A 26,200-nucleotide genomic window follows, 5' to 3' on the forward strand; every position below is an offset into this window, starting at 1 on the left:
AGCGTGGTAATTGTTTTAAATTTGCTAATTAAGATTACATAGTAATCCACAGGTAAAATTCTGCAGGTAAAATATTGCATTTACCTTGAAACCTTTTATGTTACTATTTAATTAAATACTGCACATACTAAGGTACCATCCAGCAGCATGTTACAAATGTAAGCAATCTGTTAGGTCATTCCTCCATACATTCATGCATTTATCAAACATATATTGATCACTTATTGTGTGCAAAGCATTCAGCCATTTTCTGTCTAGATTCTCTCCAGAGTTGGAAGTTTTATCTCTGCTTCCACACCCACCCCACGCAATCTAACATGATGATAAATTAACAAGTTTGTGTAACAATACCTTTATGATTGGAATGTTAGAGATACCTAGAGAAACTTCTATTGGAAAAAATAGTTACATGAGTACCGTGAAGTTTTTATGTTTGTAAAAATGATTTCTCTATCTAGTAGACAAAAGAAATTACACGAAATGGCATCATTTGAATTACAACTACCACTACATTCAAAGGAAAGAGGAAGCTTGAGTAGGGCCTGAGGACAATTATTATTATTAGAGATTTAAGACAAAATTTCCAACATACTGGTCTGGCTTCTACTGATGGGAAAGGAGCAATTTACAGACCTTCCAAAGATCTCTAATTCATTTAGGCCATTTGGGAATAGTGTAACAAATAACCTCTTTTAGCTCAGTAAGTAGTACTATACTGACTAAAAAGTGAGCAGTTTATAATCTCTCACTTTGAAACAGATTGCCTTGTTTCCCTTCCCATAGAGGCAGGGGCTGCCTACATACCTCTGAATTTTCCAGCCAGGAGTGGGGTGACTCCTAGTTTGGGTTTCCTGGGCTCTGCCATCCTGTTTAGACACTGAACAGAAGGAGGTAAGAATGGACATCTAGCCATAGTGAATCCACTCAACACCTCCCTCCCTCAGAGGTCATTTTCTATCCCTGGAGACAGTCTAGCATGGTGATTAGGAGCAAGGGCTATCTATCTACCTATGTATGTATGTACATATGTATCTATCATTTGTGTATCTAAATTGAATACCTCCTATGTGTTAGGGCTTCCTCTAGGCCCTGGAAATATAGTAATGAATAAAAACCAACAAACTTTTCTGCCCTTAGAAATTTTTACATTCTAGTTTATACTAGTTGACATTCTACTGGATGATTTTAGAAATTTATTCAATTTCTTTCCTATTCCTCAGTTTTCTCAGTTGTAAAATGGAGGTAATAGCAACTCCTACTTCATAGGTTGTTGGAGAGATTTAGTCATCAAATACGTATGAAGCACTTAGGCCTGACACCATAAGCCTTAGCTATTCTTAGTACATGGGAAGCATTGCCTAGATAAAGACATCTGTGGGCATTTTACTGTTGAGGGTAGAAAGGGAAATAATTTTGTCTCACTTTTGTTTTTTTTGCTAGAGCCAGGAATGAAAGAAATGAATTCACTGATAGCAATGAGCTTTCATTGCATCAACCGTTCATTGATTTATTCACTCATTCATACATTCATTTGTTCATTCCCTCACCCAGTAAGCATTTATTGAGCAGTTACAAAGTTCCAGCCATTATGCTGGGATTCATTAGATCAATAAAATCTGGTTCCTGCTTAAGGAAGCTCAGAATCTAACAAGGACAACAGAGAAGTTAAGTACTATTATAATATTCTATGATAATTGCAGTGATTTTAAAAGCATAGACAAAATGCTCTTTTCTCTATGCGTGCTTAAGGAGATAAGTCAGTACCCATAGTTCTTTGCACCTCTAAAATTTTAGCTTGTGTGGTATGCACTAGACTTTAAAAAAAGGATTATTTCATTTATTTACCAGAATTGTGGAATTAACTACTCTTTGTAAATTTTCCAGATGTGATCTTTTAAAATGAACATTAAAAGAAGTTTTAATCTGTTTTTTGAAATCATTCAAAAACAAATTGTTCACTTCCTCGTTTTCTTAACCTGTGACTGTTAAAGACAAGTTGTTTTTGATGACTCATGGTCATCATTATGAACTTGAGCTTTCACAGGGCATTGAGTCTGTTGGACGGTTGAGTCTGTTGAACTCTTCTGTTAGTAACTTGTGGGATGACCCCACCCACCTCCCATCTTCCCATGGCCTTTATGTATTTTTGGCTAAGAGGACATTTTCTTCTTCCTTCCTTCAAAGACATAATGAGCATTTAAGATTGCTGGATAAGTGACTGAAGAAATGTGTTGCTGCTATAGTTATATTTTTGAAAATGGGACTGTATGTATGTTTGTACTTTTTCTGTAAATTTGGATCAGATTTGAAATATTGGCAGTAGTAGATCAAAATTGAGACTGATGGGAATAGAGTTGATAAAAGTGCTTTTGGACCTGTGGATAATCTTTGAAAGACTGTCTTTGCTAGTCTGTAATAGTAACAAAAGAACACTATTCCAGTTTAATGGTCTAGAAGAGAGAAATGTCATTGTGTAATATTAATACATAATGTAGTAAAATAAATGTCATCAGTGTCTTCTATATTCAATGATTATTCTGTGATTTGTCTACCTGAACATGTCAAAGTATTTGGCTGCAACTTAGGGGAGTTGATTAGTAGCCTTTAAGATGCTATCAGAATGAAAGCAATGAAATGAATCAGTTGATAAAGGTCCTCACCCTGATATAACCAGTGTCTAACCTTATAATTTGAACAACCAGGGACATATCAGGGGGAATCCAGTTGGTACAGAAGAAACTGAAACATAATCAAAAGTGACAAATGATCAACTGGAGATTGGGAGAATGTTAGGTAGAAAAACATTTGGTTCAGAACCAAAATATAAGATATACAACTATTTCTAGATGTTAAATGAAACTTTAAAAGTCATTAACCGAAAAGATAGAAATAATTGTGAGAATTCAAACATTTACTCATCATGCCCTTAATTATTATTTCTTCCATTTTGTCATGATATTCTTTGTATTATCGTAAAGGAGTTGTGAGAAACAGAATTATAAGATGAAAAATGTAACAATTTTATGAAATGTTGTAACCAAAAAATAGACTACAGAGTATTCCTCCTCTGTTATCTGTCTTTGTAAACTACATAAAATGATAAAAACACAGCTTCATGCTTAATATCAGAGGCCAAAATGTGTGTCAAGGTGCCATAGTTGTGTATGTTTTAAATCAAACTTTAAAACAGAAATTTAAGCTGTCATTTCTCAAAATCCTTCTTCTATATGTTAATCTCATCATTCTGAAAATTTTCTATCGTTTAAAAATCATATTCTGTTTACTGGTAATTCATGTACTCTTTCAGCCTACATTATACTCAAAAAGAGTTATTTCCTCTGTAGTATCTTATTGATCTGTGTGTAATTTAAAATAAGAACATTTAAATTTTCTTAGCTTTTCTTAGCAAAATGGTACATGCAAATGATGCAAATAATGTATAATTTTCCTGTATTCATACATGCAGTTGCATTTTACTTGAACACAACTTTTAATACATTAGTAATAAATGCACACTGTGGAAAGAAATGTTATAAAAAGCAAGTCATCTGTAACCCTACCACCCCTAGACAACCTTGGCAAATAGTTTACATCCTTTCAGATATTTTATTATTGATATTCTACTAAAGAAATCTGTGTCATCTATCTCTGTCTTCTTAAAGTTTTATCTCTGTATTCATATTCACAGATGAGTCTACCTTTATCTAGAAAATAGGCTTATACTCTACGTACTACTTTTCACTTGGTTTTTAAATTCAAATTGTATTATAAATACTTATCTACATTTGTCCTTATGAATGGTTGCATTATATTTCTTTGAAGATATATGATATTTTTCAGCCATTTCTTTACTTTTGGACATTTATCTTGTATCCTTTTCTTTCCTATTATAAAGACCACATTATAAAAAATTCTTTCTCAAATAGTTTTAAAAAATGTACTTTTCTGAATTCCCAGTGGAATTGTTGGGTCCAGTGGAATGTACACATATGCTGTCCTGAAAGCTGTGGACAAACTCCCATCCTAAAAATATTGTCTGTACTGGCCCTTTCTACAAACTCTTGCACCCTAGTGTTAGAATTTTTTTTTTCCAAAAAAAATTTGAGAGTTGAAAAATGATAGCTATGCTTGCTTTCTCTAGAAAAGGCTAAAATCTTACCAATATTTATGTAGGTTTTTTATTGTCCATAAAAAGAAGGCTAGCCACCTAACAACTATTTGGTCAGACCCAAACCAACCCATTAGGTTAGTAGCAAATTCCTCTTTGTTTTTAAACATTAAAGGAGCGAGGACTGTATCTTTAGAATATCAATAAAGTATTTAGTTCAGTATCATTTACAAAAAGGCTTTTTGATAATGGCTTCTAAGTTGACAATAAGGATGAAATCTCAAAGGAATCTTTTTAGATCACAGTCTAAAAGCATAAACGTCCGTAAGAATATCAAAGGAATGCTTTTGCTGGATTCACTCCACTAATTCATGTAGGCAACGTCCCAAACTCCAACAGCCGGCAGTTGCTTTGTTGAAGACAAACTGCATCTGTAATCAGTGTGACAGGACCACAGGTTGCATATCATCACTTCCACCAAGTTATGCAAGAAAGCGTAACTTGAATAATATTAACACCATCATTGGGAGAGCACAGACGTCAATAAGAATACTTTTAAATGAAGTAAAAAAAATAGACTTCAGGCATTGAAGCAAAATTTTGCATTTGGCCAAGGTTTTGCAGTGGGATAGAGTTTTTAAAACTTTGGGAATGAGGTTAATTGCATGGCTAATTGACGTGGGGAAGAAAATGTAATAAGCGCATTTCTCTTCTCCAAAGCCAGGAGGTCAGAGTGAGTATTCATCTATCCTTATCCACACTTAGGGCTACTAGAAATGATATTCTGGTGATGTCTGATGGCTACTAGGAATGAAGTGTAGATGGGACCTCCTCAGTAGTTGTAGCTACAGATGATAAACCAGAAATGCATTTTGGTCATAAATTGCTCCTTGGTCCACTCTGTAGGCTACATCGTCTAAATCAGACCAGTACGTTTATGATCACAAAAATCTCCTATCAATGGTTGTAGACAATATATTACATAGGGACTGTCTTACGTGCTGCTGGTGTCATTTGAACTTGAGATCAACACCTCTGTTGGATTTTTACCCTGCTTGTCCTTCTCATTCCTCCTCCTCCATCTTGTAACTTCCAGATTTTGAAAGCGTAGTATGTGCCAGGCTTTGTGTTGAGCATTTTTTATTTATTTATTTTTAAAATTTTTATTGGAGTATAGTTGATTTACAATGTTGTGTTATTGTCTGCTGTAGATCATTTTTAAAATATTGCCACTTACCCTCAGATTATTTTGAGTCAGTAACAGTTAAGGTGTTGTGTTACATTGCCTTCCTTTTAGAGATGAGGAATCTGAGATTCAGAGTTAAAGTAGACTCAGGGACTTATTGTTCAATGATAGTTTTCACATTACTTATCCTCTTTGATCCTCAATTGCTAATCTAATAATAAAGTAGTAGACAATGTTTACTGAGGGCTTATGATGTGACAGACACTCTGCTAAGTACTTGGACTTTACAACATCTCTAAGAGGCAGGAATTATTACCCCCCATGTTAGATGAGAAAAATAAGCCTTAAAGAGATGGAATTAATTATACAAAAACACAGGGCTAGCAAAATCAAGAACAGAAATCAGATGTGGGATACCATATAATACAAAGCCTAGAGGATTCAATGTAATAATTCATTTAAAATGCTTAATATAGTTCCCAGAACATAGAAAGTATGCAGTTCATGTTACTTTTCACAGTTAGTGGCAGTACCAATAATTGATCTAAGATGTCTGACTTCAGCCTATGCCTAATCTCTAACTTTTGACTATACAAGATAAATTGATTTACAAATGGTTATTGCTGATGAGAGAAAACTTAAAGAGGTCAATTCCCCCACTTTTAATTTTTTTTGGCCAAAGACCCGTAGTTGACAATACCCTACGGAATGCTACGTATCTTTTACAAAATGTGTTTCATTTTATATTTTTAGGTGGTTTATTGCAAGTCATCAAATACCATGCAATTGTGAACACTTTACATAAACATTACTGTTTATTAATTGTTCCCATTGTACCCCTGTCTAAAGTTTTTCAAGAATGACTTTGTTTCGAAATAAGTATCATTAGAAGTGAATTTTCAGTTAGCAGCTTAGCAATTGTCTATTAAACTCCTACTGTGAGGATGACTACAGGAGTATAAAAATCAGTAACTTGCATTTCCTGAAAGATACATGTAAGCAAACCGATCATTTGAGTTCAAAGTGATAGGAGCAGGGTCAAGGTATTAATAGAGTGCAGGGAGAGAAGAGAAGAGGGACAGCTGTCCAGCCCAAAGGGTTATAAATGATCTTGCGGAAAACAGTCTTCTTCATTCCAAGACAAATATGATACCGATTTTTTTAATAGGCCAAAATGTAAGCGTGCATACTTTATCAATAATTAGAATGCAGCCTTACTTGACATGAAAACTGACTTAATATTACATTCTCTTCTCTGTCTTTTTTCTTTTCCTCCTCAGCTAAGTAGAAAGACTCAATGCATTTTCATGCTAAACTTTTCAGCATACCATAAAAGAACAGCGCATTGGACAATTAAATTCTTATATTTTTTCTTTCTACATTTAAAAATATTAAGGGAAGAAATTGTTCAGCCATGAACTAGTAGGGCAAAATAAATACTGGAAAAAAATGCTTTTGACTAGAGTTTGTTCCAATAATAATTATGAAATATGTCAAACTGTTCTGAAATAGTAGATACTTATTGCAGAAAATAGAAAAAGGAATGACATTTGTTGTCCAAAATAGTTTTAAAAAATGTTAATTAAAAAAAAACAAAGGGCTATTATTGTGAACATACGGGGAGACTTTTTGATACTTTATTTTACATGGTTTGACTCTTCTGGTTCCTAATTTATGTATGTGACTATGGAAAAAGTTGGGTACTTTCAGAAGTCACGTTAAGTGTTTTATAGCCAAAAAAAAAAAAAGGTAAGAATGTACATATTTATTGGTATGTACATATTTATTTCAAATCTTATCTAGAATCAATCATAATTTAAATGCAGTGTAACTTGACAAACTATAATAGGTTTTAGTGTACAAAATGAAAATTTGTTCATTCAGACATTGAAATTAACTTGATAAATACAAATACATATTTATTCCTTATTAAAGCTTTAAGGCTTTATTTTAATGTCTGTATAAAAACATGGAGCAATAGAATTTATGACTATAAATGCAGAAATCCTACATAACTTTAACCATTATTTACCATTAATGATGTTGAGTTTATTCTAAGAATGCAAGCATAGATTTTAATTAACCTCTTAACCTATAACATAATTTTTCAGTTCAACAGGTCAGTTGATTCAGAACATTTAATAAAATTGACAATATTTTGTTTTTATATAAAATCACCTTGTTTATTTTGGAATAGAGATTTCTCCTTTTAAGTGATAAAGATCATCTACCTAAAATCAATAGTCAACATCATTATAAAAGTTGTAATATTAAAGACATTTTCATTAAAGTCAGAAATAATACAAATATATCCACGTTCACCACTGTGGCATGCTTATTAACTATGGTGCTAAAATTTTTGGCCATTAATGTAGAAGTGAAGTAGAAAAAGAAAATAAAATATAAGTATATATTGAAAATTATGAACTAAATCCTCACTATTTGACAGGCAAAGAAAAATGTACCTAATGTATGAAAAGATATTTAAAAGCAATAAGAAAAAATGAATATGCAAAATAAAAATGAGCAATTTTCTCACAAAAATACTATATTTTATCAAAACTAGATGAAAAATATAAAACCTTACTAGTAATCAGCAACATACATACTGAAATAGTGATTGATACTTTTCTAAAATCAAAATAGTGAAGAGATAATCATAGACTTTAGTTGAGCAGAACACAAGAAAATGGACATTCTCAGATACTACTTGTGGGATTATAAATTAGTTTAATTTTTCTAGAAGAAAGTGGTCATATTTCACAAAATCTTTTAAAATATTTACATTCTTATGATACAACTTTATCACTTATAATTTTGTTAAGGTAATATCCACAAGAAAAACAAAAAATTAGAAGAAGCAAAATGTTTCTGCTGTAGTTGCAGACTGGCTAAATAAGTTATTTTATGAACAATATGATAAGTAATGCAATAAAATTCATGATATTTAATGATAAGAGACTATGTAATAGTATGGGTTATAAGTGTGTATATGTGTGTTTTTGTGTATTCCTAATTTTGAGAAAAAGGAAAAAAATACACATAAGTTTTGAAAAAATCATTAAAATATTGTAGCTTATCATTTGGCAGTTGAATTAGCAGTGATTTTTATTTTCTACTTCATTTATTTATTTTATGAAAAGGATAGTATTACTTTTATTAAGTACATAATTATGCTAAAAGTTTAACACAGTTCCCATGAATAGTTCCTTAATCTATGGAATAAATTTTGCTTTTTCCATAAATTCTATGTATATTAGATGCTAAAAGCACTAATTTAAAAAAATTTCTAGCCTTTAATTGATCCAGTACATAACAGGTCTGTTTTAGTTAAACACCAATCCTCTAAAAACATGGTTCAAATATTAGTTATCATGATATATTACCTGTAAGTAACTTCATAAAATACAAATTTTGCTGCTGGCTTGTCAGTCTACAAATTATATGTATAACTGTTGCACATCATGATCAGTGACCAATCACGCAGCTTCTTTCACTCTATTGGTGACTGGTCAGTGCACATCCATTAATCAGTTCGTTCACAGAGAAGCTTGTAGTGGTCTAACCTCTTTTTAAGTGATAAACCCATGTGATATTTTATAAATATGAATATTGGAAAAAGAAGAATTGGCCAACAAAGATGGAAAGAAAGAATGTTTTGGGAGTGAAATTTCAATTAAACATTTCTTTTTAGAGAACAGATAGCTGAACACTGTCACCATTTGGAATACTTTATATATGCAGCCAGGGCAACTTAATGAATGTGAATTTAGCATAAATGAGGACATTGGTTGTGATGAATAGGTAATGATGTCCTAGAGGAAATGATGCCAACAAAAAGTTTACATTAAAGGAATCTCAGAGATATTGCATGTCAGTGAAAGCAAAAACATGAAAATGATGGAAGCAGGCTGATCCATACTTAGAAAGGAGTATGACAATTCTCAAGGCTTAGAAAAGATGCTTGCTCAATATGGAAATTTACAGAATAAGAAAGCAAGCATTATTCAAGATACTGAATGATTTTTTTACAAGGAAAATAATTCTCAAAGTTTCTAATATTAAATTACAGTTTATTAAATGTTAATTTTACTATTTTCTATTTCCCTTTACATTTGTAACTGATAGGAAGTTTTTACAGTTTTATCTTCACTTATCCTTCTTTGATACTCTTCCTTTATGTAGATCCAAGTTTCTGATGTATATTATTTTCCTTTTCTCTAGAAAACTTCTTTTAACATTTCTTGCAAGTAGGGTCTACTGACGACACATTTTCACAATTTGTGTTTGTCTGACAAGTCTTTATTTCTCCTTCACTTTTGTAAGATAATTTTGCAGAGTACAGAATTCTAGGTTGGTAGTTTTTTTTCTCTCAACACTTCAAGTACTTCACACAATTCTCTTCTTGCTTGCATGTTTTCTGAGGAGAAGTTAGATATAATTCTTTGTTACTGTATAGGTTAGGTGTATTTTAACTTTGGTTTCTCTTTCTGAATTTTTTCTTTATCTTTGATTTTCTGTAGTTTGAAAATGATATGCCTAGGTATAGTGGGTTTTTTCGAATTTATCTTTCTTGGTGTTTTCTGAGTTTCTTGGATCTGTGGTTTGGTGTCTGACATTAAGTTGGGGGAAATTCTCAATTATTATTGTTTCAAATATTTCTTCTATTCCATTCTCCCTCTCGTTTCCTTCCCATTATACATATGTTGCACCTGTTGTAGTTGTTCCACAGTCCTTGGATTGTCTGTTCTGATTTTTCAGTCTTAGTTATTTTTGCTTTTCAGTTTTTGAGGTTTCTATTGATATATCATCTAGCTCAGAGATTCTTTCCTGAGCCTTATCCAATCTACTACTAAGCTCATCAGAGGCATTCTTCATTTCTGGTACAGTGTTTTTGATCTCTAGCATTTCTTTTTGGTTCTTTTGTAGAATTTCCATTCACTTTGCTTATATTGCCCATCTGTTCTTGCATGCTGTGATTTTAAATTCCTTGCCTGATAATTCTAACATCAACATCTCTGTCATGTTCTGATGCTTGCTTTTTCTCTTCAAATTGTGTTTTTTGCCTTCTGGTATGCCTTGTAATTTTTTTCTTCAAAGCCAGACATGATGTGCCAGGTGAGAGGAACTGCTGTAAATAGGTTTTTAGCAATGTGCTGGTGAGGAGTGAGGAGAGGGCAAGTGTTCTATAGTCTTATGATTATTAAATGTTAGTTTTACTATTTTCTATTTCCCTTTAGTTTTCAGTCTTTTAGTAAGCCTTTGCCTCTGGACTGTGAACTTCATGTGTGCCTCCTTGTCCCCTCTGCCCACCTCCCCTTTAGGTGGGATAGAGTGACAAGAGGGGGCTGGAGTTGAGTATTTCCTTTCTCTAGGTCCCTTAGGCTCTGGTTAAGTAATTTATCCTGAGGGAGATATCGTTAAGAACAGAGTGCTCTGATGTACTTCGAAATGCTTCCATTCTTCTCCCTCTGCCAGAAGCACCCAGGGATTTTCCCCTGAGTTCATTTACTATGAGAACCTGGTCAAGCCGCTGGAAGAAAATCTCACAGAATGGTGAGGGCCCCTTATAACTACACTACCCTGGAGTTTTCAATTATCAGACTTGTTCATGGTGAACTTCCAGCAATATATCAATTATAATTCAGATTTTCTACCCCAGCATTGGTTCCCATGGAAGTTTCTGCTAGTGAGTCTTTGATCCTATAGCTGAGACTCCCTTTATTTGCCTGTCTCTCCAATCTTGGGGACAGATGTTTGCCCTGTGTCCTCCACTTAGGGATCCAGGGAGAGTTGCTGATTTTTCAGTCTGTTCAACTTTTTATTTTTTGTTATGATGGAGTGGCAATTCCAAGCTCTTTATTTGTGGAAGCAGGACTTGGAAGTCAAGCTTTTAATGTTTTCACAAAAAATTTCAGATTGTGGAACAATCATAATTTTCCCCATTGGTTATTAAGATCACTTTAAATGGTTTCAGCTTGCATTGTCACTTTAACAATTCTGCACTACCATGACTGTAATATGCTAATTTATGATTTATAAAGTACTTTGAAAAATACAATAGTTGCTGATTTTCAACTATTTGATATTAGCTTTCTATCTAGTGAAAGTGCCGGATATGTAAATAAGAAGAAACAAAGCACAACTTTATATATTTATCATTCTGATATTACTTTATTGTTCTAGTGTGATCACTGCCTGCCTCTTTATAATGACAAGCCTTTTCGCCAAAGTGATCAAGTTCACGCCTTCAATTGTAAACCCTGTGAATGTAACAGCCATTCCAGAAGCTGCCATTACAACATCTCAGTGGATCCCTTTCCATTTGAACACCACAGAGGAGGTGGAGGAGTTTGTGATGACTGTGAGCATAACACTACAGGTAACTAGCAAATAACACAAATAAGAGAAGCTGACTTGGTCTTGAAGCCCTTGTGCTTCTATATATAATGCATATTATTTTAAATTATGTTATTGCTATCTTATTTAAGAAAGTGTTTTCATACCATGAAGCTTGAAAACCACTCTGGTTTACTGAATCTTCATGTTCCAAATGATTAGGTAGTTTTCAGATATAACACTCTAGTCTTAGACTATATATTTTCAGGAAAATGTTTTTTTCTTTTTAAATAAGTTCACATCATTTGATTAGATCGTGAATATATTTTGGATACATCAGGAATTACTGTATTATTCTGAGTATATATATCCTTGAAATAAGTTTTCTGTGTGACCTCTGATCTTCCATTATGTCTGGATTCCCATGTAGAGAGGATTACAATCATTCAGATTTGGTATGGACTCTAGTAATCAGGGAATACTCTTTTTAAAAATGTTCATTAAATGCATAAAATAATTATTAGAGTCTTGTCCCCAAAACCATCCAGCATTTTGACTAGTCATTGAAAAATTACTATTTTCTGAAAGACTGATATGTTACAAGCAGAAATAGACAATGTCTGAATTTGTAAAATATAATGGCCCAAGTCTGATGGGTTTGAAAGTGTGCTACTCTGAAGCATGAATGAATTTGTTGGATAATTTCTGGTAACCTAAAGTGGGACAGGCTCTTGGCTAGGTGCTGGGAATATAAGGATTAACAAGATGATGAATTTTCTTGTCTTTGTATGGATTATTACATGGTGGTAAAGGCACCCTATTAAAGGAACAATTAAAAAGTTGCCTGATGAGTGCTAAGATGGGGAAGTATAGTAGGAGTTAACCAGGTGAAGGAGCGGGGTTGGGGATTAGGAGCATGAACAAAGTTTTCCAGTAAGAGAAGCAGCTGTGCAATGGCCTAGAGGAGAGAAAAACATGGCGCCCTTGAAGAACTGTTGAAAGTGCAAATGGCTGATTGTTAGAAAAGGCACTAGGAAGAAAGGCAGAGCCCAGATACTGGAGGGCTCTCTAAACCATGATAAAGAGATTGGCTTCTATCCTAAGGTTAAGGAGATGCCATTTCAGGGCACTCAAGGAAAGGAATTTTGTGTTTTTTAAAGACCCATCTGGTTATAAAGTGGAGAATGGATTGAAGAGGGTCAAAAGTGTTTTGGGAAAAAACGTTAGTCAGATATTGCAGTGGTCCAGATGAGAAATAATGCGGGAAAACATTTAAGGTGGTGTGGATAGAGATGAGCGGATCCAATAGACACTTAGGGTAGACAGTGACAGCATTTTCCGAGCAAGGTGCAGAGTGTAGGTAAGGGAAGGAAGAAGAGTCAAGACTTATGCCTAACATTCCAGTTTGAGCAACACGATCAACGTTGGTACCAGCCATTGAGATAGGAAATACAGGAGGATCAAATTGAAGGAAAAGATGGCAAGTTCTGTTCTGGACAAGTTCACTGTGTGTTTCCAAGAAACAAAGAAGAAACTCTCTCTGGGGCAGTCAGAAACACAGTTCTGAAGCTCCTTTCTTAAAGAAAGGACTTCCATGATGCTTCAGAGAGGATCAGTATAATCTATATACTTTAGTGGCATCTTATGGTTATCACAGTTTGTAAATATATATTTATTCCTGTAATAATTTAATTAGGATTCATCTTACCTGCTAGACTATAAGGTACTCTGTGAAAAGGGTGCAGTTTGTATTTTCCTCAGCCCTTAGCACAGAGTTTGGAACATGGTAATCACTCAATAAATATTCATTGAATGATAAATAAAGGAGAGATTTCAGATTGGAGATATAAATTTGGGAGTCCTCAGCATATAGAAATGGAAATATTCTAGACATATTATAAATCCATTTAATTTGTCCACAGCCAAAATCCATTAGAGTGTGAGTTTTTCATTTGATTAAGTTGTTTTCATAGTTTTCTAATATTGGGCCAGTTTCAGCAATATTTGAGGAAGAGTGCATCATGTTTAAAGGGGGAATTGATAGCCTTCAGTTTTATTTCAATTTCAGTGATCTGATATGCTACTCACATTTAGTTTAGAAACTCCCTGTAGTTTAGATTACTTTCTTATATAAAATGGAAAGGGAAATTTTCTGAATAATAAATTGTAAACAATAGGAATTACCTCATATTTCTAATGTGTCAAGATATTCTAATATTTAATATGAAATTTATTTGATGTAGCTAAATATAAAATTCTATTTTGATATTTGAAATGAAAAATAATGGCCATAAGTACTAACAGAAGCATTTGCTTTTAATCACATTAACTATGAAATAATAAATTACATTAAAAGCAGTCTTCTATTTTATAAGATTTAGTTTTGGAAAAATATTTGAATAATATATGCTTATTTGCTTCCAACTGTAGAGCTATCATCTGCCACGAATGTAGAAATTTCTCATATTTGATTTAGATTCAGTACCTGGTCTTAGAAATAAGAATTTTAAGTTTGGAAACAAGCTCTTTCAAAATGTATGGGCCCCTACAAAGCACAGCTTTTTAGAAGTGTGGTATTATATAACAGATGGGAGTTTAATGAAGTAGAGCACAGTTTGTAACAGGTTCATTGTTTCATATGCTGTGGATCACTAAATTGGCAGGTAGAGATGAAAGGTGCATTAAAATGGACATCCCTAAAATTATAGAATTCCCTCAAAGGAATACAGTCTTTAATTTTGAATTATGCAGCTGATTTTAATGAATTGGAAGTCATAATGCATAACCTTTCCCCGATGCAGGGAGGAACTGTGAGCTGTGTAAGGATTACTTTTTCCGACAAGTTGGTGCAGATCCTTCAGCCATAGATGTTTGCAAACCCTGTGACTGTGATAAAGTTGGCACTAAAAACAATAGCTTCCTGTGTGATCAGGTAAGTTCTCACTATTGAAGGTAAAGAACTGCTCTCTTCCAGAAACTAATTTAGGAGATGGTCTATCAGTGATACTGAGGGCTATATCAGGAAGTCCTCTGTGTGTGTGCTTACATTTCAAAGAGGTGGTTGCTTTCGGGGTGTTTCTGTGCAACTTTTAATATGAATATAAAATACAAGGCTACTTGGGTGGTCCATTTTACAGTTGTCAAAAAACGTGGGGGCTTCCCTGGTGGCGCAGTGGTTGAGAGTCCGCCTGCCAGTGCAGGGGACACGGGTTCATGCCCCGGTCCAGGAAGATCCCACATGCCACGGAGCGGCTGGGCCCGTGAGCCATGGCCGCTGAGCCTGCACATCCGGAGCCTGTGCTCCACAACGGGAGAGGCCACAACAGTGAGAGGCCCGTGTACCGCAAAAACAAACAAAAAACGTGGAAGCTTGGGGTTCCAAGTAAACAATGAAGTAATTTAAGTATGTGTCTTGGAATAACTGGTGAATTAATATTAATAAGTGATATTAAGTAAACAAGAACAGTTTTCCTCCCAAATTCCATAGAAGATAGTATAGCAAAAGTCACTTACACGTAGATCCAAATGGAAATTATGGTAGCTCTGGTCTAAATTTCTTTTAACCTTTTCTCTATCTAACAGTACAATGGGTTTTTATCATTTTATTAATTTTAATTACTAACATCACAAATATTGATGTCTGACCTATATGAACACAGATTGTAACTGTATTATACATCAGGAAAAGCAGCTCCATACTTAAATGTGCTGTCTTCAGCTGGAGCTTTTTACCTGTTCTGATAATATTACCACATGAAAGTAGATAAAAGGCAAATTTACCTTGGAGAATCAATTCAATGATTGTATTAATTTTTAATAATTACATATTCTCTTGCAAATAGTTGAGAATGCAGTGGCCAAGAGCATAAATCACAGTCTGGTTAAAGAAAAAAAAATTCTTTTAAGTTACAATGGAATGATAATTATTCCAAGGCAAAATATATTTGTCATATAACTTGGGGCATGTATTAAAAACTGTTTTAACAAATAAAAGCCAAATGTAAAGTGAGCTAATATGGATTTGAAGACCTTCAGATTAACCATAGTGTGTGATATGCTTCATTGGAAAGCTGGGAGGTTGAAAAATAACTAAAAAGGCAATCTCTACTGTTTTTATATTGTGATATTGAGGCACTATTTTCTGAGAGTCATATTACAGTTTTATATGTGTTGACTAGTAAAATCTGTCTTTACACATTTCACCCTTACACATTTGCCCTGAATTTTCAACATGGATGTCTTTTGCTTGTTATTCAAGTCTCAATTCAAAGATTGATATATCTTTCGAGATTTCTTCACTGATCACTCAGTTGTAGAACATTTTCAAATCACTGTATTTTACATCATCCCATGTTATTTTCATTGTAGCCTTTATTTAATTAAGCAAATTAAATAAATTCATTTGTTTGCTTCAGCAAATTAAATAAATTCACTTATTTACTTCATTGTCTTTTCTCTGTCCAACACAAGCAGTACAGTTTCAGTCACATAATAAGCACCCCATAAATACTTATTTAATAAGTGTTAAGTAAATGAAGAGAGGTTCTGTCTGAGCACTAATCTCATAGTCGGATGGTCATTTAGAATGGTTATTGTAATAATCTAAGCATTACATAAATTTTTCACTTAAATACATTTTCTCCCTGAAGATCTAAGGTAAAGTAATTTTGGTATATAGTACTGAAAAACTGTGAACTAAAGTTACAGCTCCCAAAGTTTCATTTATATGTCATTACCCATATGAAGTAAAGGGTAGCAGATTTGTCCCTCAATTCTACAACTCAAGTATGCAAGAAATTAAAACCTAATTTTTCTCAAATTCCTATTTCAAGTCCATTTTATTAGGGTAGGAGACAGTTTTAGTAATTCTGTGCTTGTAAATATTTAACATTGGGGTATCTGAGAAAAATTAAAAGCCCACATCATCAATTTTAAGCTACCAATGAGATGTCACCAAATATGAATTTGGGAAGAATGGTCTTATACAGTGGAGATGGCTCCAGTACACTACTGGCTCTGGATCTCTTTCTCCAGCTCTCATGGGGTGGATCTAATTTTAGGGTGGAATTGTACATGAACATACCCAGGGCAATGACATTTCAGAAGGTAGGACCTCTCTGATCATTGATGTCATCAATATAGGTAAACATTCTTTGAGATCTCCTTGAAATGGAGGTGTTTCTCCCCTCCCAGCTAGGGCAGTGTTTTCAGAGTCCTAGTGGAGAGTCAGAACCCCAAGTCCTGCCTACTGAGTCAGTGGAGCCAGAGTGGAGGACCTTGACTTCTATTCCCACCAGGCAATAGTGAGGCAACATCCTCTCTTCACTCACCAGAAGAGTTTCATAGGAGGCCTGACTGTTAAAGCAAGACTTAAGTAAGATTCAGAGTCTCATAACACCAAAATGTCCAGGTTCCAATAAAATTTCACTTATCATTACAAGAACTAGGATAATATCAAATGGAATGAAAAAAGACAATCAACAATACCAGCATCAAGGTGATATAGATGTAAGAATTATCATGCAAAGATTTTAAAGCATCCATCCATTTGTCTCCAGCATATACCTACTCTAAAATTTGGCTGAAGAAACTTCGCTAAACAGGAAATGATAAATGAAGGAATCTTGAAACATCAGAAAGGCATAAAAAAATCAGAGTTAAAATATGGCTAAATATGACACGTTTTCCCCCTTCTCTTTGAGTTTTTTTTTTTTTTTTTTTTTGCGGTACGCGGGCCTCTCACTGCTGTGGCCTCTCCCATTGCGGAGCACAGGCTCCGGACGCGCAGGCTCAGCGGCCATGGCTTACGGGCCCAGCTGCTCCGCGACACGTGGGATCTTCCCGGGCTGGGGCACGAACCCATGTCCCCTGCATCGGCAGGCGGACTCTCAACCACTGCGCCACCAGGGAAGCCCTCTTTGAGTTTTTAAAATTTTTTGACGGTTGAAAAATTACATCACTATCTAATGTGGTTCTCAATATATTAGAGGAGATATTTAAAACAATTATATCAGAAATGGAGAGGGTAAGAAATGTAAAGGGAAGTAATTTTTCTATACTTAACTGGAATTGGTAAAATAAAAAAACTACCAGACTTTGATATCTGTGTATATAATGTCATATCTAGACAACAACTAAAAAGGCTTATTATAAGGATGATGTATTCAAGAACACCACAGATAAATCAAAATGGAATTCTAAAATATGTTCATGTAAAAAAGATAAAGATATAATAAAATAAAATATGTTCATATGACCTGTAATAATACAGGGAGAAAGTAGCTAGAGACTGAAAAACAGATAGAATAAATAAAAACCAAAAAAATAAAATGGCAGACTTATTAAACCTTAATATAGCAATAATACCATTCAATGTAACTGGTCTGATAAACCAATTGAAAGTTAAAGATTGCCCATGAAAAAAATATTATCCTGATAGCAAACAAGACCAGCAACAGTGCGTGAAAGAAAACCACAAACCAATATCATTCATAAATTGAGAGGCCAAAGTTTTAAACAAAATTTTGGCAAATAGATATTCAGCAGTATTTTAAAATAATTAAAGACTAAGGTGGTTGTGTTCCAGGAATGCATTCTGTTTCAATATTTGAAAATCAAACAATACAATCACCTTATTTTCTGGCTAAAGAAAAAAGTCACCTGATTATAATACTGTATTCAGAAATAGTATTTGACAAAATTTAACACCATTTCATGATAAACACTCTCAGAAAACTAGTAATGGAGGAGAATTTCCTCAACTTGAAAGCAAGCATCTACACAGTACCTACCTACAACTGACCTCCTACTTATAAATGAAAACTTTCAGTGAAAAACTTAATGCTCTCTCCCTAAGATCAGGAATAAGACAACAATATTCTATTCAACATTGTACTGCAGGTTCTAACCAGGGAAATTAGGCAAGAAAATGAAATAAAAGTCATCCAGGGCTTCCCTGGTGGCGCAGTGGTTGAGAGTCCACCTGCCAGTGCAGGGGACGCGGGTTCATGCCCCGGTCCGGGAAGATCCCACATGCCGCGGAGCGGCTGGGCCCGTGAACCACGGCTGCTGAGCCTGCGCGTCCGGAGCCTGTGCTCCGCAACGGGAGAGGCCACAACAGTGAGAGGCCCCCGTACCGCAAAAAAAAAAAAAAAAAAAAGTCATCCAGATTGAAAAGGAAGAAGTACAACTATCTGTCTTTGTATATAACATGATCTTGTAGGTTAAAAAATCCCAAGATTCCAAGGAATCTGAAACCGATAGGTGGTGTTTTGGGTGGCTCTGAGGAGCTCCGGTTCTTTATGTCTCAGTGCAGAAAGAATTCAGTGAGAGGCAAAGTGATAGATAAGGGAATTTTTAGAATAGGATGCTTGTGAGGCTTACAAGCGGGCTAATGAGAGGGTGCCGTGCCCCAAGAACTTAGTGGGCTACAGTTTTACAATCAAAGGAAAAGAGAGAAGTGGGGGAAAGACCACCTTCTTCCTTTTTCTTGGGTAGACATCAGGCTTCCATCATCAGTTCCTCCTCCATGTCAGGTGGGGGACTTTTTTTGTCCCTACATGGTCAAGCCGGGACTGTCATGGCGCAATGGAAATGAGCAAAAAGGCGGTAACATATGCTAAAAATGGTAAATCATCTCAGGTTTTAGTATGACGTCACCTTTTCCTTTTATTTTCTTCAGTGTGCACAGAGGAGCATGTCCAAGGAATCATGAACTTACTGAACTCACTGGGCAGGATGTGGGTCTCATGCCACCACTGTTTTATTTGTGGGGGGCATGTTTCATGCTTCTGTTGCATGGTTTTGTTGCTAGCAAGCCTGCTTGGTTTTGTGGTTAAGTAAACCAGCTTTCCTGAGTGATCATTAACTTACAGATGTCTCCCATACTTTTTTCTCTCCTTAGCTATTAGCTATTTCATCACCTACTTTGTCCCTTTACTCTGTCCCTATCAAATTTATTAAAATACTGTCTGTCAGAACTAATAAGGTTCAACAAGTTTGCAGAATACATGATCAATACACAGAAATCAGTGGTATTTTTATGTACTTGCAATGAACAATCTGAAATGAAATTTAGAACACAACTTTATTTAAATAGCATCAAAATACTAAAACACTTTGGAATATATTTAATAAAATAAGTCCAAAACTTTTATTCTGAACACTACAAAATATTGTTGAAAGAAATTAAAGAAGCACTAAATAAATGGAAAAACATCCTATATTCATGTATCAGAGACTTAATTTTGCTAAGATGGCAGCTGGTCTATAGATTCAACACAGTCTTGTTAAAGGCCCAACTGGCTTCTTTGCAGACATTTATACGATGATCCTAAAATTCATATTAAAGTTCAGGGCACTCAAAAAAGGCCAAAACTGTCTTGAAAAAGAAGGGAGTTGGAAGATTCACACGTCTCAATTTTAGAATTTACTATAATGTTGTGATCAAGACAGTGTGATGTGGCTTGAGGAGAGATACCCAGATCACTGTAATAGAGTTGAGAGTCTAGAAATTAACCATCACTTTTACAGTCAGTTGATTTTTAACAAGAGTTCCAAGACAAATGAAGAAACAATGGTCTTTTCAATAAATGATACTGATATGCAAAAAATGAAGTTGGATTCTCTACTTCATACCTTATACAAAAATTAACTCAAAATGGAGCAAAGAATAAAATGTAAGAGCTAAAACCATAAAAGTCTTAGAAGAAAATAGAGATGTGAATCTTCATGTCCTTAGATTAGTCGGTGACATTTTAGATATGACACCAAAAGCACAAGGAACAAAAGGATGGATAAATAGGACTTCATTAAAATTTAAAACACTTGTTTTACATAGGACACTATCAGGGAAATGAAAAAACAACCCAAACAATGGGAGAAAATATTTGCAAAGCGTATAGGCAATAAGAGACTTGTCTCTAGTGTCTGTAGAAAAACTTTACAACTCAATAATTAAAAGACAGTTCAATTAAAAAATGAGTAAAGGATCTAAATAGACAATTCTCCAAGGAAGATATACAAATGGCAAATAAGCATATGAAAAAATGCTGTGGAGATTGTCTTAGGAGAAATGCAAATCAGAAGCACAATGAGACACCACTTCAAACTCACTTAGATAGCTATCATTAAAGGTACAGATAGTAACATGTCTTGATGAGGATATGGAGAAAGTGGAATTCCCACAGACTACTGGTGGGAGTGTAAAATGTGCACCCACTTTGGAAAAGTCTGGTGTTCCTCAAAATATTAAATACCATACGACTGTTACCATACGTATGTTACCATACGACTCTGCAACTTTAACTCCTTGCTATATATCCAAGCAAAAAGAAAAAATATATCCTCATACAATCTTATTCATGAATGTCCATTGCTGCTTTATTCATAATAGTCAAAATGTAGAAATAATCCAAATGTCCATTAACTGATGAGTGGATAAATAAAATGTAATATATCCACTCAGTGGAATTTTATTCAGTAGTAAGAGGAAAAAAGTACGGACATATTACAACGTACAAAGTATATATTACAACATGGACTTTGATCTCAGGAGTGAGAATAGGAGAAAAAGAGAGACAAGAATAGAAAAGGCGTTTTTAAAGAGAGGCTTCTGGGCTTCCCTGGTGGTGCAGTGGTTGAGAGTCCGCCTGCCAATGCAGGGGACACGGGTTCGTGCCCCGGTCTGGGAAGATCCCACATGCCGCGGAGCGGCTGGGCCCGTAAGCCATGGCCTCTGAGCCTGCATGGCCTGAGCCTGTGCTCTGCAACGGGAGAGGCCACAACAGTGAGAGGCCCGTGTACTGCAAAAATAAAAAAAATAAAAAGAGGCTTCTGTGTGTCATTTTCTACGTACAAAAATCTAATTTAAAAATGCATGAAAGGAAAGATGTTTTTAAAAATTAACATTTTTCCTTGTTTTAAAAACATTTTTTTTCTTTTTTTCTGACTAATTTGCTTTGTTGATAATTTTTATATTCAGAAAAAATAAAGAGGATTTTCATGAAATCTGACATGGAGGCAGAAAGAGCTACATATAGGAATCTGAAGGTAGATACAGTGATAGAACACTTTCGTGAATTTAAAACCTCCACATTCTCCACCTCTAAATCACATTTACATTTTACCTAATTTTTATTTTGTTTTCTCATGCTCCACGTACAGACACAAATTATACGGATTACTATTATATGTGGAAATATAGCGTCAAGTACACCTTTGCCTAAATAATGTTATAAAAGATTTCTAAAATTGCTTACCGTCATTTTCAGTGGGACAACAGAATACACCCTAAAAAAGCTGTCAACAATGTCAGAATTATAAACTGTAAAATTAAATTCAAGCCCATTTTTAAAAATTCATGCAATTACAATCCTTAATAATATTAGGGAGCATACAAGGAAATTAGGCAGTAGTTCAAGTCTCATTTTGTTATAATAACTTAGGAACCAAGCCAGCCCCAAATGGCCTGAGTGACTGTGCTGTGCATTCTGTGTTCTGAAAGGAAACTTCCCCTTTGGCAGTTGTCATTTGAAACTCCATCCAGTCTCATAAGGTATGGCATGTTTGTCGTATTCTTCCATAAGAAATATTGTAATTGTTCCTCTTGTGAATGCCAAGATCTTGAAAATGGCATGAAGTAATGCTCTGAGTCACTAAACCCTAAAATTGCTGATGCCAAAGTCAAGACCATCAAAGTCATAGATCATCTAAAGCACATAATAATATTAATATTATTAGGAGACAATGGAGAAGAGTCATTATTATTATTGAGGATTCCTTAATATAGAGTCCTGGGATCCCTAGGGCTACCATGGATGAGTTTTAGGGCATCCATATATACCTTTAGATTGTATGTGGGAGTGTATCTGTGTACTTTTTGTTTTGTTTATGTATCTTTAAAGGGAGAGCTTTCAGTACCCAAAAGATATATCTGGGCCAAAAAAAAAGAAAAATTACTGCACTGGGGAAAATAAATCCATTCATCTTATGAGCAGCCTTGGCTAATAGTAGAGATACACATAATGTGTCTCCCAAAATGTCACTGCACTTCTTGTTTCCTTTGCACTCAGTGCCTGAGGTGTTGGATATATATCCTGAGTTGGAGGTTGAACGTTCTTTCCCTTTTCCTCATCTAGTGTGACTTAGGTCCAGAAGGAACCAGATAGAGCCCCAGGCCTGGCTGATGCTTTAAAAAACTCTTTTGAGGTATTTGGGGAAGGACCTATGAAGGTCCTACTTGAAGTACATTTATGTAGAGATCCCAGGCTGTTCCTGACCTATGTGCACAGGTGATGCTGATGTGGTGAGGACATTCGAGAGAAAGGCCCTAACGTATGGCCTGCCTCATGCAGAAGGCATTCAGGCAATGCTGTCTGAGTGCTTTTCTGCCTGGGATTTTCTCCATCTCTCTTCCCTTCTTTCTCCTTTACTTTGCCGTGTTCTTGGCCCTGGCTGAGGAAACCATGAGAGTGAAGCCACAACAGACAAGATGTAGGAGGTCGGCCAGCGCAATTCTTCTCAAACTTTAATGTGTATGTGAATCTCTCAGATGCTTTTTCAAAGACAGATTCTGATTCAGAAAGTCTTGAGCAGGGACTGAGATTCCATATTTGTGAAAGTTTCCAGGTGATGCCTCATTGCTGTATGTGGACCAGTCTTTAATAACCAAGTTGCTAGAAAACTGTCTATCAAAGATGCATAGAGAAAAGAATCTAGATATGGACCTGTGTTGGGGAGTGGTAAATGTGAGTGTGTCCTTCTGCACACACTTGGTCAGGAGTGGATTCACCCTCTCCTATCCTCTGAATTCCACCTTAAAGCCAACTGGTTTTCTAAGTTTTCCACAATGCTGAGCCCCTGTTAAATTGCAGTCAAAGTGTACCCTAAACTATGTCCTCAAAATCAGAAGATTTAACCTAAGCCATTTTTTTAAAACAATGGAAATAAAAAACAGTGAATGAAGGAATCTAAAAGTTGGCTGAAAACCAAAATATAGTTGTAATTTTATGAAAAGAGAGAAGAATGGTTGATTGCAATACTCAAGAAGGCATCAATAAACGGCTGTAATAGAGCCAGAAGAGAGAGAAATGATTAAGAGACATTAAAAAAGAAATTAATAAGGCAGGAGTCGAGTGGTTGAGATGAATTAGATGAAATGGAAAGGCATCAGTGACGGAAGTATTTCCAGATTCGACCCATGGAAGATGGAATCGTAAGGAATAAGAATCCTACTTGTGAAAATTGATTGATCTGCCAGGGTGATAATTGTCAAGGAAATACATTAAAAAATGGAGCAGGATATACTTTCTCTGCATAATGTTTCCTGCAATTCATCAACTCTCTCCTCTGCTCAGAACTAAGTATTTGTCATTAATTACCACAACATATCTAAAAGTCCAGAAACATATTGCCTTGTATTTTGTGTTACCCCAATATTAAAGTGTACAAAGAGAAGTAATGCACAGGTTTCTTCGACCTATAAGGAGACTGACCTTGAATAGTATGATGTATGGGTATTGGCTGTAAGCATTAGGATGCTGAAGGATTTGAAAGGTGGGGAGTTTATGTGGAGCTTTAAGAAAGACATGAAGATTTGGTCATAAGTCATGTGGTACCTTGTTCAGAGACTTAAGGAGAGATGGGTAGTAACATTTCTCTTGCAGCTGGTAAGCTGAGTGATAAGTGATCAACCTGAGAGTGTAGAGGGCCAGATACAAAGATAGGGATAAAGGTGCTGGGGTGCACATGCGAAGAGAAGGAGGAAATGGAGCTGAGCTTGGTGGAAAGGCTCATTCTGAAGACGTTATCCAAGATTCAAAGTTGTGGTAAACTGAAGGTAAAATAGATGAAGCTGCGACCACGGTGACGTTCCCAGCCTCAGCCTAAGTTGAGTACCACATATTTGGATACATCTGGCACCTCCTTGGGAATGAACTCATCCCAAGGGCCAGGATATACAAACTTGGCCGAGTAAGAATACCTCAGGCATTTAAGGTCAGATTCAACAGTGCTGATAGTTTGGGCAGACATGTTAGGTAATAAGTGGTTGTTGATTTAACTAACAAGTATGAGGTAATAACAAGGTTTGCAACTGCATTGCTCCCGACAGTAGTTAGGATAAGCTAAGCGCATGTAATGAATAGACCCCGAGATGTCTAGTGACCCAAACAATATAGGAGTTTATTCCTTGTTCCTCTAACCCCTCCAAGGCAGCTGTTCCTGGTTGCCTGGTGGCTCTTCTCCATACGACAATTCAGGGCACAGCCTCTTCCACTCCGTAGCTCTGCCTTTCACTAGGAAAGGACAAGACAATGTGGAGAAACAACTCCCGCCTTTTAAAAGGTCTTGGCCCAAAAGAGGCACACGTCTCTTCTGATATGATCCTGTTGGGGGAGAGCACGTCACATGGCTACACTAGTTTAATGGAGGGCTGGACAAAGGTAGTCCCTAGTGAGGGAGCCACTTTCTAGCTACAGCTGTGGACTAGGGAAGAGGAGAATGGATCAGGATGCAGAACCTGTCATCTCTGCTCGTTGCCCATGTGACAGAAGGTAGCCCAACAGTGAGAAGTATGTTTTCTTCTATTGATACATTCACAACAGAGTGGCTTCTCTTTAACGAGGATCCCTGAGAATATAGTACTTCCTCAGCACCTTGGGGTTACCAGACCAATACTGATGGCAGTGCCTGCTTGGGGGTGGATCCTGTGTAGTGGCAGAGGCAGCTGTGGAAAGTGGTCTGCTTCAACCGTGTCAGCACGTGTTAGCAAAAGAGGCCTGGACGTGGGTGGGAGGAGAACCAGCTTGCATGCAACGTGGAAGTCTCGTTCATGAGCACCTATGAGGGAGAGGCCCCAGGGACAAGCAAGTGAGACAATAATCACTGCCCCTCTAGGTGCTCCCAAGTGCAAAGAGCAAAACTGCATGGATGAAGCTTAGGGATCATAGATCTTGAAGGCAATTTCAAACTAGGAGTATTTTAAGGCTTTTAGCGAGATAGCCACAATACGATACATATATATGTATATGTATGTATATATGGATAGATATAATGTATACATATGTACATTATGATTAAAAAGTAAAACCTTATTTATTTGGGATTATAAATAAAAAGTACATCTTTATTATTTTTTAAATTTTATTGGAGTATAGTTGATTTACAATATTGTGTTAGTTTCAGGTGTACAGCAAAGTGATTCAGTTATACACATACATATATTCATCCTTTTTCAGATTCTTTTCTCATATAGGTTATAACAGAATATTGAGTAGAGTTCCCTGTGCTCTACAGTAGGTCCTTGTTGGTTATCTATCTTATATATTGTAGTGTGTGTATGTTCATCCCAGGCTCCTGATTTATCATCCCCTCCACGTTTCCCCTTTGGTAACCATAAGTTTGTTTTCTTTTTTAAAAATTAATTAATTTATTTTTGGCTGCATTGGGTCTTCGTTGCCGTGCGCGGGCTTTCTCTAGTTGCTGAGAGCGGGGGCTACTCTTCGTTGCGGTGCGTGGGCTTCTCATTGTGGTGGCTTCTCATTGCGGAGCACGGGCTCTAGGCGCGC

The 26,200-nt window shown here is 35.6% G+C and overlaps 1 protein-coding gene across 1 annotated transcript in view; it reads left to right on the forward strand.

Moving 5' to 3' along the window:
• USH2A (usherin) overlaps window positions 1–26,200 on the forward strand; it is a 791,707-nt gene that overhangs the window by 112,737 nt on the left and 652,770 nt on the right. The window contains exons 9-10 of the mRNA XM_065876328.1: window positions 11,481–11,676; window positions 14,435–14,565. Coding sequence (XP_065732400.1) covers window positions 11,481–11,676; window positions 14,435–14,565 — 327 coding nt within the window. The remainder of the gene's footprint in view (window positions 1–11,480; window positions 11,677–14,434; window positions 14,566–26,200) is intronic.

The sequence above is a fragment of the Phocoena phocoena genome, chromosome 1, assembly GCF_963924675.1.
Source record: "Phocoena phocoena chromosome 1, mPhoPho1.1, whole genome shotgun sequence".
NCBI classification, from domain to species: domain Eukaryota; kingdom Metazoa; phylum Chordata; class Mammalia; order Artiodactyla; family Phocoenidae; genus Phocoena; species Phocoena phocoena.